The sequence below is a fragment of the Drosophila obscura genome, unplaced genomic scaffold (assembly GCF_018151105.1).
Source record: "Drosophila obscura isolate BZ-5 IFL unplaced genomic scaffold, ASM1815110v1 contig_30, whole genome shotgun sequence".
In the NCBI taxonomy this organism is placed as follows: Eukaryota; Metazoa; Arthropoda; class Insecta; order Diptera; family Drosophilidae; genus Drosophila; species Drosophila obscura.
The window spans coordinates 1,334,841-1,349,526 of NW_024542818.1; the positions used below are offsets into that span (position 1 = coordinate 1,334,841).

General features: G+C 47.5%; 3 protein-coding genes across 4 annotated transcripts in view; 2 read left to right on the plus strand and 1 right to left on the minus strand.

Annotated features, from left to right (window-relative positions):
* Positions 1–308: 308 nt before the first annotated feature.
* LOC111068767 (dynein intermediate chain 3, axonemal) lies at positions 309–4,172 on the plus strand. Its single transcript, XM_022358479.2, has 6 exons — positions 309–631; positions 697–1,361; positions 1,433–1,601; positions 1,672–2,957; positions 3,028–3,406; positions 3,468–4,172. Exons 1-6 carry the CDS (start codon positions 396–398, stop codon positions 4,099–4,101), a joined length of 3,369 nt encoding a protein of 1,122 aa, XP_022214171.2. The 5' UTR covers positions 309–395; the 3' UTR covers positions 4,102–4,172.
* Positions 4,173–5,886: 1,714 nt separating this feature from the next.
* LOC111068806 (gamma-tubulin complex component 2 homolog) lies at positions 5,887–8,482 on the minus strand. The gene has a single exon (XM_022358542.2). The coding sequence runs from the start codon at positions 8,409–8,411 to the stop codon at positions 6,333–6,335; it is 2,079 nt and encodes a 692-aa protein (XP_022214234.2). The 5' UTR covers positions 8,412–8,482; the 3' UTR covers positions 5,887–6,332.
* Positions 8,483–10,669: 2,187 nt separating this feature from the next.
* The window catches only part of LOC111068805, a 63,347-nt gene continuing 59,330 nt past the window's right edge, over positions 10,670–14,686 (plus strand). The window contains exon 1 of one of the 2 annotated variants that reach the window (XM_022358540.2): positions 10,670–10,836. In XM_022358540.2, coding sequence (XP_022214232.2) covers positions 10,834–10,836 — 3 coding nt within the window. In that variant the 5' untranslated portion in view covers positions 10,670–10,833. Of the gene's footprint in view, positions 10,837–11,183; positions 11,582–14,686 lie in introns of those variants that run through there. The other variant, XM_022358537.2, reaches the window with a different exon arrangement.

Sequence of the window (14,686 nt, forward strand, 5' to 3'; positions counted from 1 at the left end):
GTAACAAGAAGGCAGCCACTGTCAGCCATAGAAATTATGTTTCTTCTTCATGCTATAAAGACACTCAAAATAAATTCTATATAGAAGCATATATAACTATTCACGTAAAAATCAGCTGAAAAATGTAGAAAGTCTGAAAATCCAATTAATTTCCCTATTAGTATCAATTTTCTAGAAAATTTCCCACTCCTCGTAGTGCCACTTTTCAATACATTTTCTCTCACTGTATACACTGCCTGCCCTGCGCGCATGCCCCAGTCATACTGCCTGTTGTATTGCCATTGCCATAACAGTAACTGGGTTTCCAGTTGATATTTGTCAGTAGAGAAAACATTTGAACCAAAAACAAAACACAAATCGGTGTGAACGAACGCTTACGAAGGCTTACATTGAAAATGGAGGCTGGTTCTGGTACCACACTGGATATGGATGCCGGCACGCCACCGGCAGAGCCGGAGGGAGGTGTGCCGGAGACACCCTTGACGGCCAAGCCCACAAAGCCATATCTCAAGAAGTTCATAGAGCCCGAATCCGATGAGGAGCTGGTGGGTGATCTGCGGCAGCTGTACAATGTCCACGAGTCCTGGCGCACGCTCCTCTCGCTGCCCAGCTGCCAGAAGGTCATGGTCTCGTTAGTGGCAAGATGTTTGGTGATGACGGGGGGGCCACTCACTCTCGTCTCTTCCCTTTGCGCAGAGAGAACGCTCAAAAGAATATGCACATCGAGGTGGGTCTCAATGTCACGCAGGAGTTCCCCTGGAAGCAGGTGACGTTCAAGGATCTGCGGGACATTCTCTTCGAGGAGCTGGAGAACGTGATCGATCTGATGAAGCTGTTCAAGAACTTCAATCAGGACAACTACGTGCTGATCGGCTTCTGTCCCCTTCTAACCGAGGCCGACGAAGATCCACCCGAGGGCGATCCCTTCATCTTCTTTTCCAACCCCAAGGATACCAAAACGGCGATGGGCATCATTCAGAATATGGAGGCTTTTGAGCGCTGGCGCATGCAGCGGCGCCTGCGCAAGAAGCCCCGCCGCTGGGTGAGCCAGGGCACCGAGAACGAGATGACCATCCTGGTGGAGCACTTCAAGGACGAGCCCATAGACGTGGAGATCCAGAGCGTGTACCCCATCCAGGAGCCCAAGCATTTGGCCTTTGACTATCGCATGGCGAGGGATGTGCGTGACGGTGTCATCGAGCTGCTGCCCAATGAGAATATAAAATTCGATAATGTGACACGTCGTCGCATAACCGTCTCCGTGCAGTCCGCCCCGGCACTGATACATCGCGAGCAGCAAACGAATCCCACTTTCCCCTCGAATGCCTGGTCGCAGTATCTCTACGAGATCGATGAAGGAGGCAAGTGAATCGGCAAGGGCCGATTGGGGGAGCCATCACTGGGCTAATAATCTCTGCCTTGCATACCACAGATCTGGAGCTGGACGAAACCGATGTGGAGGAGGAAGAGGGTAAGTTGCCAAAGCCCACAAGCCCCGTGGAGCCGGACGAAGAGGTGCCCGTGAAGCCGCCACCCGAAATGTCTGAGCAAATCAAGCTGCTGCTCAACACACTCGACTTCAATCAGATCGACAGCTATCGGTGGGTGTAATCCCTGCACTATGCTCTATGCTTTATCCCGAACGAAATGGAACTCTCTTTCGCTCTTTAGCGATGACTATCTGCTCATCTCGAACAAACAGGTGACGCAGTACACCAATCAGTACCTGCAGGAGTTCATTTGCTTTGCGAACATCTCGAAGAGCAACAAGCGATTTGTGGCCGGCTATGACTGGTATCCGCGTCTCTCTGGACTGATTGCCGTCTCATATGCGTTTAGCACACCGGCCACCATTAATGTGGCCACCAATCAGGTGGACTGGGTGCAGCAGGCGGTCCTCCAGCCGAATCCTGTGCTGATGTGGAGCTTTGCGGATAATTTGAACTACAAACTGGAGTTTGAGGCGCCCATCGAGACGACAGCGCTGACATTCTGTCCCTTCAATGGCGATCTGCTGCTGGGCGGCTGCAAGAACGGACAGGTGGTCATATGGGATCTGCAGGGACGCTGCGAGCGGCTGGACGAGGAGGAATACCTGACGGCCGCCCAGGCCAAGTACCGCACAATGATTGGGGACTTTCTCAATTGGACCATAGAGCTGGATGAGGATGTGGTTATCGCACCGGCCACCATATCGCCGCTGGAGAACTCGCCCAAGGGCGCCATCACCGGCTTCTATTGGCTGGGCAAGCAGTTCTACTTGAATCACTTTGGCAAGGTGTACACCGATCCGGACACACGCGTCCAGCACAAGTTCTTCATAACGTGCGCCTTTGATGGCACCGTCAGCTTCTGGAATCTGGAGCCGAGCTCCAAGCGGGAGAAGGACAAAATGCGGACACGTCTGCTGCCCAAGGAGCTGACCCAAAGCGAATCGCCCATCAAGGCGCAGATGGTGAAGCCCACCTACAATCTGTACTTCAATGAACCGTTGACCGGCATCATAGCGGACACATCGGTGTTTTCGATTCGCACACCGCCGCCCAAGATGATCATGGAGAGCCCTGCCAACTATCCGACGTCGCTGGTGCCCAAGAATCCGCCCACGCTGCGCCAGTCAATGATCGTGTCCACCTTCTATGGGCACATTAATCGCGTCGAATGGCTGGGCATGTACACGGAGGCCGATCCCAAGGAGATTGTCAACAGTTCGGTGCAATTTGCGATGGTGCACGATGGTCCGGTGGTGTGTGTGCGCAAGAATCCCTTCTATCCGGAGCTGTTCGTCTCGATTGGGCGCACTGTGTTCGCCCTGTGGAAGGAGGACTATCCCTATTCGGCGATCTTCTGGCGGAAGCGACCCTGCGACCTCACCGCCGTCTCCTGGAGCGAAACGCGTCCCGCTGTCCTCTACATAACCCGCATCGATGGCATACTCGAGGCGTGGGATATACTGGGTAAGCTGAACGCTCTCTCTCTGTCTTTCTGTCTCGAGGGATTTATTTCAATAGCGAATGAATCCCTTAGCTCGCGACGATGATGCCTGTCTGATTGAGATACTGGGCGGTGGCATTATCACTGGCATCACCGAGCATCGACCCTCGCTGCCGTACAAGATCCTGGGCATTGGGGACTACAACAGCAGCATTCGCATGGTGAAGCTGCCGCACAGCTTCGATGTGCCGCTGGACAACGAGCTGCAGAAGCTGATGAACTATGTGCTGAAGGAGGAGCGTCGCAAGATTGGCATACAGGCCTGGGAGCAGAAGTACTACGAGCTCAACAAGGACATCATCGAGGCGAAGCGCGAGGCCGAGGAGGATACGCGCAAGGAGATGGAGCGCATCGAGCGGGAGGAGCAGCTGAACAGCCGCAAGCGACAGGCGGATGCCGAAGAGGAAAACGCGTAAGTCCAGCCATCACCTTCTGCCCCTCCCCAACCAACTGAATGCTGAATCTTCTGGCAGTGCAAGCAGCAAACCTACCGCTGGATTGGCCTACAACGAGCGCATGGCTGTCCTCTGGGACGAGCTGAATCTCAATCGCATGATGACCATTCTGATGTCACGCAAGCAAATGGATCCCGAGAAGCTGGCCCGCGAGACGGCGCTGCAGAAGGAGCAGCTGAGCTACGAGGCAGCCAAAAAGGAGTCGCACGTGAAGCTCCTGTCCACGCTGGACAGCGAGATCAACACCATCCGTTCGCGCATCCTGCCCGCCGAGGTGCCAGACCTGCAGCGCAGCGAAATGATCCAGGAGCGCATTAAGCACGAAATGGAAATGGCAGACACGTATGAGAAGGTGGCCGAGGACTCCTTTGAGATTCTCAACATGTTCAACGAGTTCAAGCCCATCGACTACATAGAGTTCCTGGAGCGGGGACGGCAGCGTCGCCAGCTGCTCGATCAGTCGCTGGGCGGCAACACGGATCGGCTGCTGTGGTACCAGGAGAAGGTGAAAAACATGGAGATCTACGAGTGCCAATTTGGCTATGAGTTCCTGTACAGCAATCAACCGGAATCGGAACGTCCGAGTGATGTTCCAGCGATGGCAGAAGCCCTGCAGTCCAACACGGACACAAAGAGTCACACATCGGAGTAGGTTTCTACTCCTTCTACTCTATCCTTTGCTGCCCAGAAGTATTTTATTGTTCATAAATGTTGCTAATATTCAAGAGTTTACCCTGAGTTTACCCCCTTCCAGCTAACCCAATTGAAACCCTGAACTCTGCCGTCTCGCTTGATTGACTCTTGTTGGTTTTGCCAAAAAGTCTCGTACAAATTTTTGGGTGCCTAGTGAACCCTGAAGCCCCGCTTCCGCTTGCTGTATTGGGTTCAAGTTTATGGCATTTCTAAGCAGGCGCAGGCAAGCACACACAAATGAAGTCATCTGCAGGGCGTGCCATGGGTTTAATGAACCTGCCCCCCCATTCATGTAACCCATCATCATCAGCGGATTCGCTGTTGGATTTCCCACACATAAGTGGGGAGCCTCTGATCGGGTCGAGTTGGGGTCGGGGTCGGGGAGTGGAGTTGGGCTGCAAGTGGAGTAAAAGGCAAATGGACTGCGGGCAGTCCATCATTTTTCGCAAGCGGATAATCATATACATTTCGGAAGCAATGTATCTCTGAACTTTACCATAATTTCGAGTGCATTATTATTGGCCAGAAAACTGTTGCATCATCATGGGTCTTAACTGTGGGGCTGTGGCAGGGGCTGTGGCTTGGGACCACCTGTTGTCCTTAAAGCGATAAGTATTAAGTGATTTCTGGACAGACAGACTCTCTCTCTCTCGCGTTGGCTCGTTGGTTCGCATTCGCATTCGCATTTTCCTTTTATTTATTATTACAAATTTCATGCACACCTCGCCGTGCCTCGCATTGCGTGCGTCTGCAACTGTGGCAAGGTGCATTTACATAACAATTGGCCTTTGAATTCAAATTGGCAGCAAGACAGTGGGGCAGGCAGTGCCAGCGGTGACGGAGACTGCATCAAAATCTGTTTACCGCCATTTAAAATTATTTACGATGCTATGCAAATCGCTGCATTTCGTTGCACACGCCGCGCCTGCCCCCCCAACACACTTGTTGCACCGTGGCCCCACCGTGACGGGGCATAAGCAGCCGCCGGTGTGCGCCGCAACTGCCCAGGAATTAACCACACAGCACCACCAGCCACACCACACACATACTATATATCGATTATTCACGCCCATTGTGAGCAGCAGCCGACGAATAATGGGGCCGAAGCGATCCAAAAGTGCAGTCGCATTGCAGGTGCCACAAGTAGGTTCGACATGCCGAGCAATGGCTGTGTTTACACTAGGGCTATGCTCGAACCGTTGGAATATATGGGAGTTTCTTTGCTTTAAACTATAGCTGTAGATCATAGATACTTTATACACAGACAACTTTAGTCAATGGCTATGATTATATGTATGCTTTGAAGCTCTTAAAAATCGGAGTCGAATATAAGCCCTAACATTGCTTTATAAACAAATAAATTTGATTTACATTTCTGTGCCCAAAAAAATAAAATAAAAAATTAATTAACTTTAATTTTGGCTCAGAATAAATGCTTAAAAATTCCCATAATACTAATTTTGAGTGGATATAATGGGAATGGAAATTTGAATAGTATAAAATCCAGGAGAGAGTAAAAAGATATAGCTAAAGTCGATGGAAAAATTCGTAAAGTAAGATTTTCTTGGTAATTTGATAGCCTTTGATAGGATATAGTACATGTGTAACCTCTTCAAGTCAATAAACTCCTAGCAGCATACAACATTTTTATAGTATAAATAATATTATTTCCAAATATATCGTACTATCTTATGTATCTAATATCATACGCATTATATTTAAATACTTCTTAGTACAAGTAAATATATTAAAACTGGTCCATTCCATACATTAATTGGCGCATAATTATATATGTCAGACTTGACGGATCTTTGCAGATACTTTTGGTATTAATCACACTTTTAAGGACGGACTCAAAGTCGGTTCCAAGCATTTATTGAAATTATTGGTAGTCTAAGCAGTGCCAAAGTTTCTTCTGAGTAACCAAAAGTGAGATCAATATGGCCGAAACATTGAGAAAACTTAGTGTAAACCCAGCCACAGGGTCCCTGAATTTGTGTTGGCTTTGGGTTTGGGCGCACATTACAAATTTGTTTGCACGGCTAATTTGGCAATGGTGTGGGTAACAAATACATAGATCATTGGCGTGGTGGCATGATACCAGGTGTACCATGCTACGCTGATTCTGTGGCACAAAAAAAAAAGCATTAAACGAAACGTAAACCAAATTTAAAACTAGAAACAAAAATGCTATTTGTAGGCTTCCAGGCGTAGCAGCAACTGCTGGCAGGACTCACGCTCATCCACTTTGGTGCTGCTGGTGGAGCTGGCCAGTTCCCGCACCAGATCCAGGATGCTCTGCAGGAAGTTGCCAAACTCCGACTCGTACTCGCCCACGCCCTCATCGAAGGCCTTCTCGTCACAGAGCGGAGTCTCCGCGAAGCCGCAGAAGTTCAGGCACACCTGGCCGAGCGTGAAGAGGGAGCGCACAAAGGCAATGGCCCCCGAGAGGAGGCCCAGGCGCAGGCACTCCTCCAGGCTGATGGCGAGCCGCTCGATCAGCTCGTCGATGTGCTGGCCCTTGTCCGCCACCAGGCTGATCATCTGCCAGCGCGGCTCCGCGATGTCCTGGGTGATGTGCTGCTCCAGGTTAATCATGCTGCCCAGCATGCGTTGGCGCAGCGCAGCAGTGCGAATGTTCTGCGAGATGAAGGTATTGCCCTCGGACGGGGCTTGCCACAGCGCTGACAGCTGGCGTTGCACGTAGCGCAGAAACAAGAGGACGCGCTGCAGCAGCTGTATCTTCTGCAACGGCTCCGAATGAAGGACGAGGCTGAGCGGCCACTTCGCGTCGTAGCGCAGGGCAAAGGCCTCGTAGCCGGAGAGACTTAGCTCCTCCAAGGGCTCTCCATCATCCTCGCTGGTGGTGCTCCCCTCGTTCTTGTCATCCTCTCCGTGCTCGTGAGTCATCAGCTTCTGCAGCTGGGTGGCCACATCGCAATCCTTGAGCTGGCAGCGCAGCAGCTCCTTGAAGGGATCATCCTGGATAGTCAGCAACGTCTCCGTGAGCAGGCTCTGCAGCATCTCCGGTATCATGCGGTCCACATTGCTATGCCAATGCTCCTGGCAGTTGGCCAGCAGGGCCTCCGCAAATTCCTCCTGCTGCAGCAGAAAGTAGTCGTGCAGATTGGCCAGATGCTTCTCCAGGTGGTGCTCCGTTTTCAGCACCTCCAGCAGTTTCTCGCCAGGCAGCGCGTAGCTGCTCCGAATGATCTCCACGTGGGCCTGCTCCTTGGGACTGTACTTGAGTGGAGTCTGCATCAGCGTCAGCTTCACGTTGCACTGCCGCAGGATATTGAGGTACTTGCCGGCATGGAAGATCTCCGCTGCCAGGGGGTGCAGGAAATCGGGCAGGCGCTCCGGCAGTAGGGTGTAGCGATTTTCCCAGTAGGCGTGGCAGCACTGCTCCGGGGCCAGGAGGGTGCTGCTCATGGAATTGGAACGCTCCGAATCCTCGACAAAGAACTCGTGCTGCATGTCGTAGATGATGCCCTTCTGTGTCCACAGTTGCACGATCTTCATGTAGACGCTGCTGACGGTGTCCAGGACCTGATCCACGAGCTCCTTCAGCTCCAGATCGCTGGGCTTCAGCTGCTGATAGATCTCATCCAAATGGGTGAGAATCTGGGCGCTGGTCTTCTTGCCGCGAGCACTGAGGCCCATCGAGCAGAACACCTTCAGGATGGTGATCCAGGGACGCACTTGCCGCACCAGATCCTTCAGAGAGAGCTTCCGCTCCTGCATCTCCGTCTCCATCTTCGACTGCAAGTCGTAGTACTGCTGCAGTTTGTCACCCAAGGCGGCGGCCAGGGCCAGCCTAGTGCGTCCGCTCCTCGGCGTCATGTTGGTGGTCTCAACGAAGCTCTGCACACTGATGAAGTGGCCGATCAGGGGCAGCGAGTCGTTGGCCAGGGCTCGAAAGGCTGAGTTGAATCCCTCATCGATCTTAAAGCGTACATTGGCTATATCCAATTGTTGCATCGTTGCGATCTGATCGATGTTCGCGTCCGGCTTGATGTGAGATGAGGGTACGCCCGAGAAGGCGTAGATGAGGTTGCGCACCAGCATCTGCTCCTGCCGAGCCAGTGGCATTTTGGCAATGTCCTCTGTGGGCATAAAGTAGCCACCCACACTCTCAAAGCTCCACGATTCCGACTTGGGAATGCTCTTCACCTCATGGATCATGCGCGCCTGCCTTTCCAGCTCCTCTTTGCTGAGGACCAAGCGAACGGTCTCCTCAATACTTTTGTTCAGATCAACGGAATCCATTATCAAAATAAATACAGCTATGCGTCAATCGTATAACGTCCATCAATTTTACATATATATCAGTAGCACACTTTTCGCTGGGATATAACGAAAATTGAAAAAGTTTAAACTTTTATATAAATTCTATACACATCCATTCACACATAAACAATCACTAAATGTAGAGTATCTATAAGTTGGCGATGCAAGAAAAAAATACAGAAACTACGCAGCAAGAGTCCCGTTTGTCGCTTTTAGCATTTGCTGAGAGCGAGAGAGCAAGTGCTGCTCTATTGTTGTTGCTGCTCCTGAGAGAAGAATAGAAGAGCAATGGAATGAACCAATATTGCAAGAAGGTGTGTGTGTGTGTGTGTGAGGTGCGAATATCGTAGAGACAGAAACAGAAGCAGAAACAAAAGCACACATCACAATGAAATGAAGATCAAGAAATAAGGCAAGAACAAAAACAAAAAACAAAACAGGCAGTCCATCTCTTTCTTTCTCCCATTCAACATATTCTCAAACGGTCTCTGAAGCATATGTATGTATATTTAAAAAACCCAAGTCCAAATTAAAATTATTTTCTCATTGCTCTCAACTTACTCAGATAATAATGGTACTGATTCTCATTCATTGTTCCTACTGCTTCCGATTACCTACTGCAAATTTCTTATTTCCCCAGCCAGCCGTGCCAGGCAGAAGGTTTGTCCAACGTACCTTTGTTTTCCATGAATGAGCATCAAAATTCATGTGGATCCCACCGTACTGATCGGCGACATCTGCTTCACAGGTGCCACAAATGAATATGGGGCCTGGGGATCAGACAAACAGCTAGCTAGCTGTCCATCAAAGGGAGAAATATGGATGTAGCTGAGCGAACGTGCTGAGAATTGTCCATCAATTTCTCTCCAATGAGAAGAGCTCCAAATTGTAAACGAGCTGTGCAACAACTTTCTCGTTTCTCAGTGTATCATGGGAGATCACGGAAATGTCGTACAAGCAAACAATTACAATATGAGAGCACTTCTGATACACTTTCCTGGGAAATTACGTTATTTATCAGATGTTTGTTTCCCGTTGCTAAGTCCTTTGAAGCTCTTTGGTATAAATAGTTGAACAGAACAGTATTATTGTCTGTATACATAATCTGTAACCCCCAAAATCGCAACACCAAATCCTATGACTACCATAAAAATGTTCTTTCTAGAAGGGTATCAAAAGCATCGGCTCCCGAAGTAAGAATTCTCTCTCTTTTTATTTATGTGCTTTTGTCGCGTGAGCTGTAGTTGTCGTATTTTTGTTGCTTCTCTCCTACTGTACTGCCTCTGCTGCTGCTTCTCTCTCGCTTTCTCGTTGTTCGCATTCTAAACAATGCAAATGCAGCGTCAGCGTCTGCAGCTGCAGCGGCGCAGTCGTCGGCAGCAGAAACATTAGCATAAATAAATAAATAACCGTAATACAGCAATAGCAGGAGCAGCAACGAAAGAAGCAACAAATTGCATTGGCAACGCGACCAAGCAAGTAAACAACAACGCTGACAGGCAGCAACACTAACAACAACAACATTTATCCGATGTGGGCTTTTGTCTCCGCTTCTGTTTCTGTGTTTGCTTTCCTCTCCTTCTTCCATTTGCTTGGAAGTAGGATAACGGCGCTTGCACTTGCTCTTCTTCTCAGAGAATTGTCTAGAAACGCCCACGCACATGCAAAGCACAGTGGGATTGAATTTAATAAGAGTGGAATGTATCGATGCAACATTTTTCAATTGCATAGAATATGTTAGAATTTTATATTTGTACCCGTCGATGACGTAAATTGGGGGCTTAATTTGGGCCAATAAATCTCGGTACCATATGGGGACTTCAATTATGGTCATGGCCCATATCCAGCTTGTATTATTTTATTTACTCAGTTAAAAACTAACGATAAACCAACCACTCCAACACCTATCCACTTTTTACCCTTTCAGCAACCACTGTACCTAGGCCAGGCATTTCCTACACATGTACAGCACGAGCAGTACTAACACCTTCGCCTTCACCGACTGTTGCTTTTGCTATCGTTTTCTGCCTCTGTCGAGCCTCTGCCGCTAGTAGATGCCGTTACTGTTTGACTGCCGACAGTCAAATTTAGTGCACAGCTAGGCTACAGTTTTTGGGCAGAGAAGTTTGCAGCGGCGCAGCGTCAGTTAATACAAAAGAGAGGGCGCGGTGAACACAAGGGCGTTAAAGTGCGCGATGTGCTTTGACTGCAAAAAAACCCCGTTTTCAGCTTCGATTTTTCAGTTTCGGTTTTTTGTTCGGTTTATTGCATTATTTATGTAGTTTCGCAGTCAACCACACGCACGCTAGCCACACAAAATATGTGTAAACAAAACGACCAGGCGACAGAAAAATAAAACAAAGCGGCAGCAAAGCCGATGGTTTGATACCCTTCTGAATTCATGGTATGTATGACATCTTTAATACGATTTTGATCTGCTTTGGCATAGTTGTGAAAGAATATATAAAATACACATAAATATATATGTACATTCCTATGTACGTCCATATCGCCCATTTCCAACCTCTATACAGAATCATAATAACTCCTGACAGGTTATCAATAGAGTATCATTGGGTGACAATCGCAATTGCAACTCTCAGTCTCAGCTTGAGTCTCAGTGCCGGCCTCGGTGTGAGCCCTCTCTCTCTCTCTCTTTCTGTCTCTCCCCGTGTTACTAGCGCCGCTGTCGCCATCGTCGCCTTTGCTGACAAACGCGGCCGCATTCTCATTCAAACAACAAACGCAAACGCAACTGAAGAAACAGCAGTCCGTCCGCGTACCGGCAGCAGGGAACACACGCCTCCCTTAGCACCCCCAAACCAACCGAAAGTGGATCCAGTGAAAAGTGAAATTTCGCAGTAAATATTCTCTGCCGATTCCCAGGAGAACTTCTGTTCCCCCGATAACAAAAAAAAGTGTTATGTTAATTGCCTGCCGCGGTGCCCCCGCCCGCCATTCGGTTGTGTAGTGTTTTCGTTCGTTTAATGTTGGAGGAGCTGCCCACGCGCCAGCAGGTCGGAGTCTGGCTGCACCGCCTCCTGCTGCTCGTCCTCGACGTCTGGCAGCACTGCAGCATGTCCTTTGCACGCCGTCGCCAGGGGGCGCTCAAGTGGATTAAAAAGCGCCTGGCGCGTCGCCGCAGTCGCGTGAGTATTACGGGAAACCAATTGGGGGTCCCAAGTGGGTCACGTCATTCTCTTATTCTTGGGGATTTTGGGTAACATTTTTAACTGGAATTCAATTAAAAATCATTCACTGTTTCAGTGTCTGCCTGCAAATTCAATTAAAGACAATCATTTCGGTGGATTTTGCCGCAATTCTTGGCTAATTTTCTGTTTCCTGGTAATCGAGGGCGCCACCAGAAGGGTTAGAAAACTTTTGCATTTGCGTGACTCGCGATAATTTCTCCATCAGACGCCAAAAGGCAGTCTGAGGCTTTGTTCCGTTTCCGCTAGCGCTAGTGCCATCCAAAACCACCCCATAAACACTCCACCGACCGGGAAGGTGTGTCCATCGACCTGAGGGAGACATAGGCTTGGTTCTGGCTCTGGCACTCTTCATCCCTCCGTCAAAATAGTTGGCGTTGAGCGATTGTGGCTGTCAGTTTGGATAACATTTACCATTTAGCCACATTTTGCAGCCCTGTTATCAATTCCCAACAACAGACGGACGGATTGGTGGGGGGTGGAGCTTTTGTGGGGTCTCCTCCTCAATGTTCAAATCAAATTTTATGAAAGTTGACTCTTTAGTTGATTTTTGGCAATTATTTGTTGTGCGATTTCGAAATTTTTGTGTATTGTTGAGGGTAACTATGCGGATCTTAGGCTGCCAGGGCACGTAGCGTGGGTTTGGGAAGGGGTATGAAGGGGGAATGCAGTGTATGCTTAGTGCATATCAAAGAGTTTTCTAATACAGTAAACAGATTTAGATGAGCCAAACATAGTGCCACGCCACACAAAAATAGGTAATTTGATGATGACATTGGGAGATTGTAGAGGAATTAACACTGAATTATCCACAAAACTAAAGAAACAAATTGATTAAATATGAGACAAACAAATGTTTAATCACATATCTTGTTTTGTCTTCGGACTATCCCGAAGAAATAAGACTCTCTCTTGGCGCAGAACTTCTTTCTTTGAAAAAAGTGGGTGTTCCGCTCAAGAGAGCTGTCAGAATTTAAAATATTTCAAATGAGGAATGAGCAAGCTCATTTGAAAGGGCTCTCTTAACCCCCATCGTTAACCCCCAATTAAAGACCGCACGAATGACTCCGATATAAATCACAAGCACGACTCTACTATGATTCACATGTGCATAGGTTGTGCATTAGTCTAATAATTTAATTGATTTTAATTGATTCGCTGGCAAGCGGAAATATTAATAGTCTTAATCACAAATTTATAAACGAGTATTTATTGCCCCAAGAAACAGAAACAGCAGCAGTACGGTCTCGTAATGTTCTTATTACAAATGAAAATATGACAGGGAGAAGGGAGAGGGCACTTAATGTTTATATTTATAGCACTCTTTGGATGTCTGTCTGGCAGTCTGTTTGGGTGTCTTTTTCCCCCAAAGCCATTGTTTATCCTCTGGACAAATGTTTATTCTCAGGTTCCCACTCAAACTTCCAGATTTATGAAACTGAAAGAAGAATAAACAACACTCAACGGATCGCATGTTCCCGATTATCGAAACCTCTTCGAAAGGACCCCCATAGCTCCCCGGATGGTCTTCCCTCGTTAGCGCTTTTAGCTGAACCCTGTTTCTGTGTGTGTCTTTTTGAGGGAAGTTTGAAGCAGCCGTAAACAAATGCCTGTCCAAAAAGGCATAAACTTATCCACCGACAAAGTAGAAAAAACTACGAGCAACAGAACGCCATATACCCGTATTCTCATATACCATAAATGAGAGAACTTGCCACCAAGTTCAAGGCAGAATTTTGTTGCAGAGATGTCTCAATGCTTTATAGTCCACAATTTGTGGGGGAACTGAGAAATGACGGTGGAGCCGCCACACACAATAGCCATAGCAATGGCACTGTGTGCATAAAACAGACCTCCACACGACACGACAAACACAACTGACTAACAAAAGCTATAAGGGGAATTTTTGTGATTTAAAAGTCGAACAATTATGTACCCTGTGAAGTATTTTTTAAGAGTAATTATTTACCCTTAAAGGAAACCGCTTTCTTGGTATTCCAGAGTTCCTTTATGAATGATCTTGTTTGGGATTATAAGAAAACAATGATCTTGTTTTAAAAATTACTTGAATTTAAATGGGAAATATATTTACTAACATTTGAGCAGAGGGTTTTTTCTATGATTTATAGATTAAAGATAACAAAAAGCTTAAGATAATAAGATAATAAATAATAAATAATAATTAAAATTATTGCTTTGGACTCCTTTAAGGATTATAATGCAAGTTGTGCACACATTTTGGCTGAGTATTACTTAATCAACACTTTCTATAAGATCTTTCGATCTTTAATTAAAGTTCGTTTCCAATGGCTTCACAAACTTAAAATTAAAGACAGGGAAATTAAAAGCTTTAAAGCTAAAACCAAACTTGGGAAAAACAGAACAACTGATGATTAAATGAGGAAAAAGTTAAGTTCTGTTTTACGAATGGTCTGATTTGTACTCTTTAAGGTACCTTAATTAAAAGTTGTCTTTGTTTTTAAGTGGTTCTTGCAACACTTAGCCACAAACCGTATGTCAAAGCGTTGATATCCTAAAAATTCACCCGATAATTGTGGGTGCGGTGTGTGTGTGTTTGCCATTGATGATGATCCACGAGAGCGTACCCTGCCGTACCGTGCCGTCCATGTCCATTCAATCGAAGCGTTCGTTGAGTCACAGACGATTGTGGGAGAGGAGGGAAACGGAATAAAGCGGAGACGAGTGGTGGACGGCAGAGGGAAGAGGGAGGGAGCCAAATATCGCATTCATTCAAAGCGTTTCGCACGCATGGGGGAAAATCATTGAAGCCTGCAAATGGCTGTGACGTGGAAATGGCCGATAGGAATAATGGGATGGGTCTGCCTCTCTGTTGTATAGGTGTATATGTAACTGTATCTGTATCTGTGAGTTACACCCTCGCCCATAAGCTGAACCTCATTTCAATTTAGTTGCCACAAAGCGCTTGCCGCAAACGCAGGCCTCAAACAAACATACAAAAAAACTATTCGAACGAAAGGAAAATCCAACTGAAAAACTGAACGAAATTTTGTGCGCGCTTTTTCA

Excerpts from the sequence above, each read along its gene's own strand:
- LOC111068767 (XM_022358479.2), top strand. The coding sequence starts at position 396 with ATGGAGGCTGGTTCTGGTACCACACTGGATATGGATGCCGGCACGCCA. Across the intron at positions 1,362-1,432 it reads CTACGAGATCGATGAAGGAG|ATCTGGAGCTGGACGAAACC; the intron begins GCAAGTGAATCG and ends TGCATACCACAG. Across the intron at positions 1,602-1,671 it reads AATCAGATCGACAGCTATCG|CGATGACTATCTGCTCATCT; the intron begins GTGGGTGTAATC and ends TTCGCTCTTTAG.
- LOC111068806 (XM_022358542.2), bottom strand. The coding sequence starts at position 8,411 with ATGGATTCCGTTGATCTGAACAAAAGTATTGAGGAGACCGTTCGCTTG.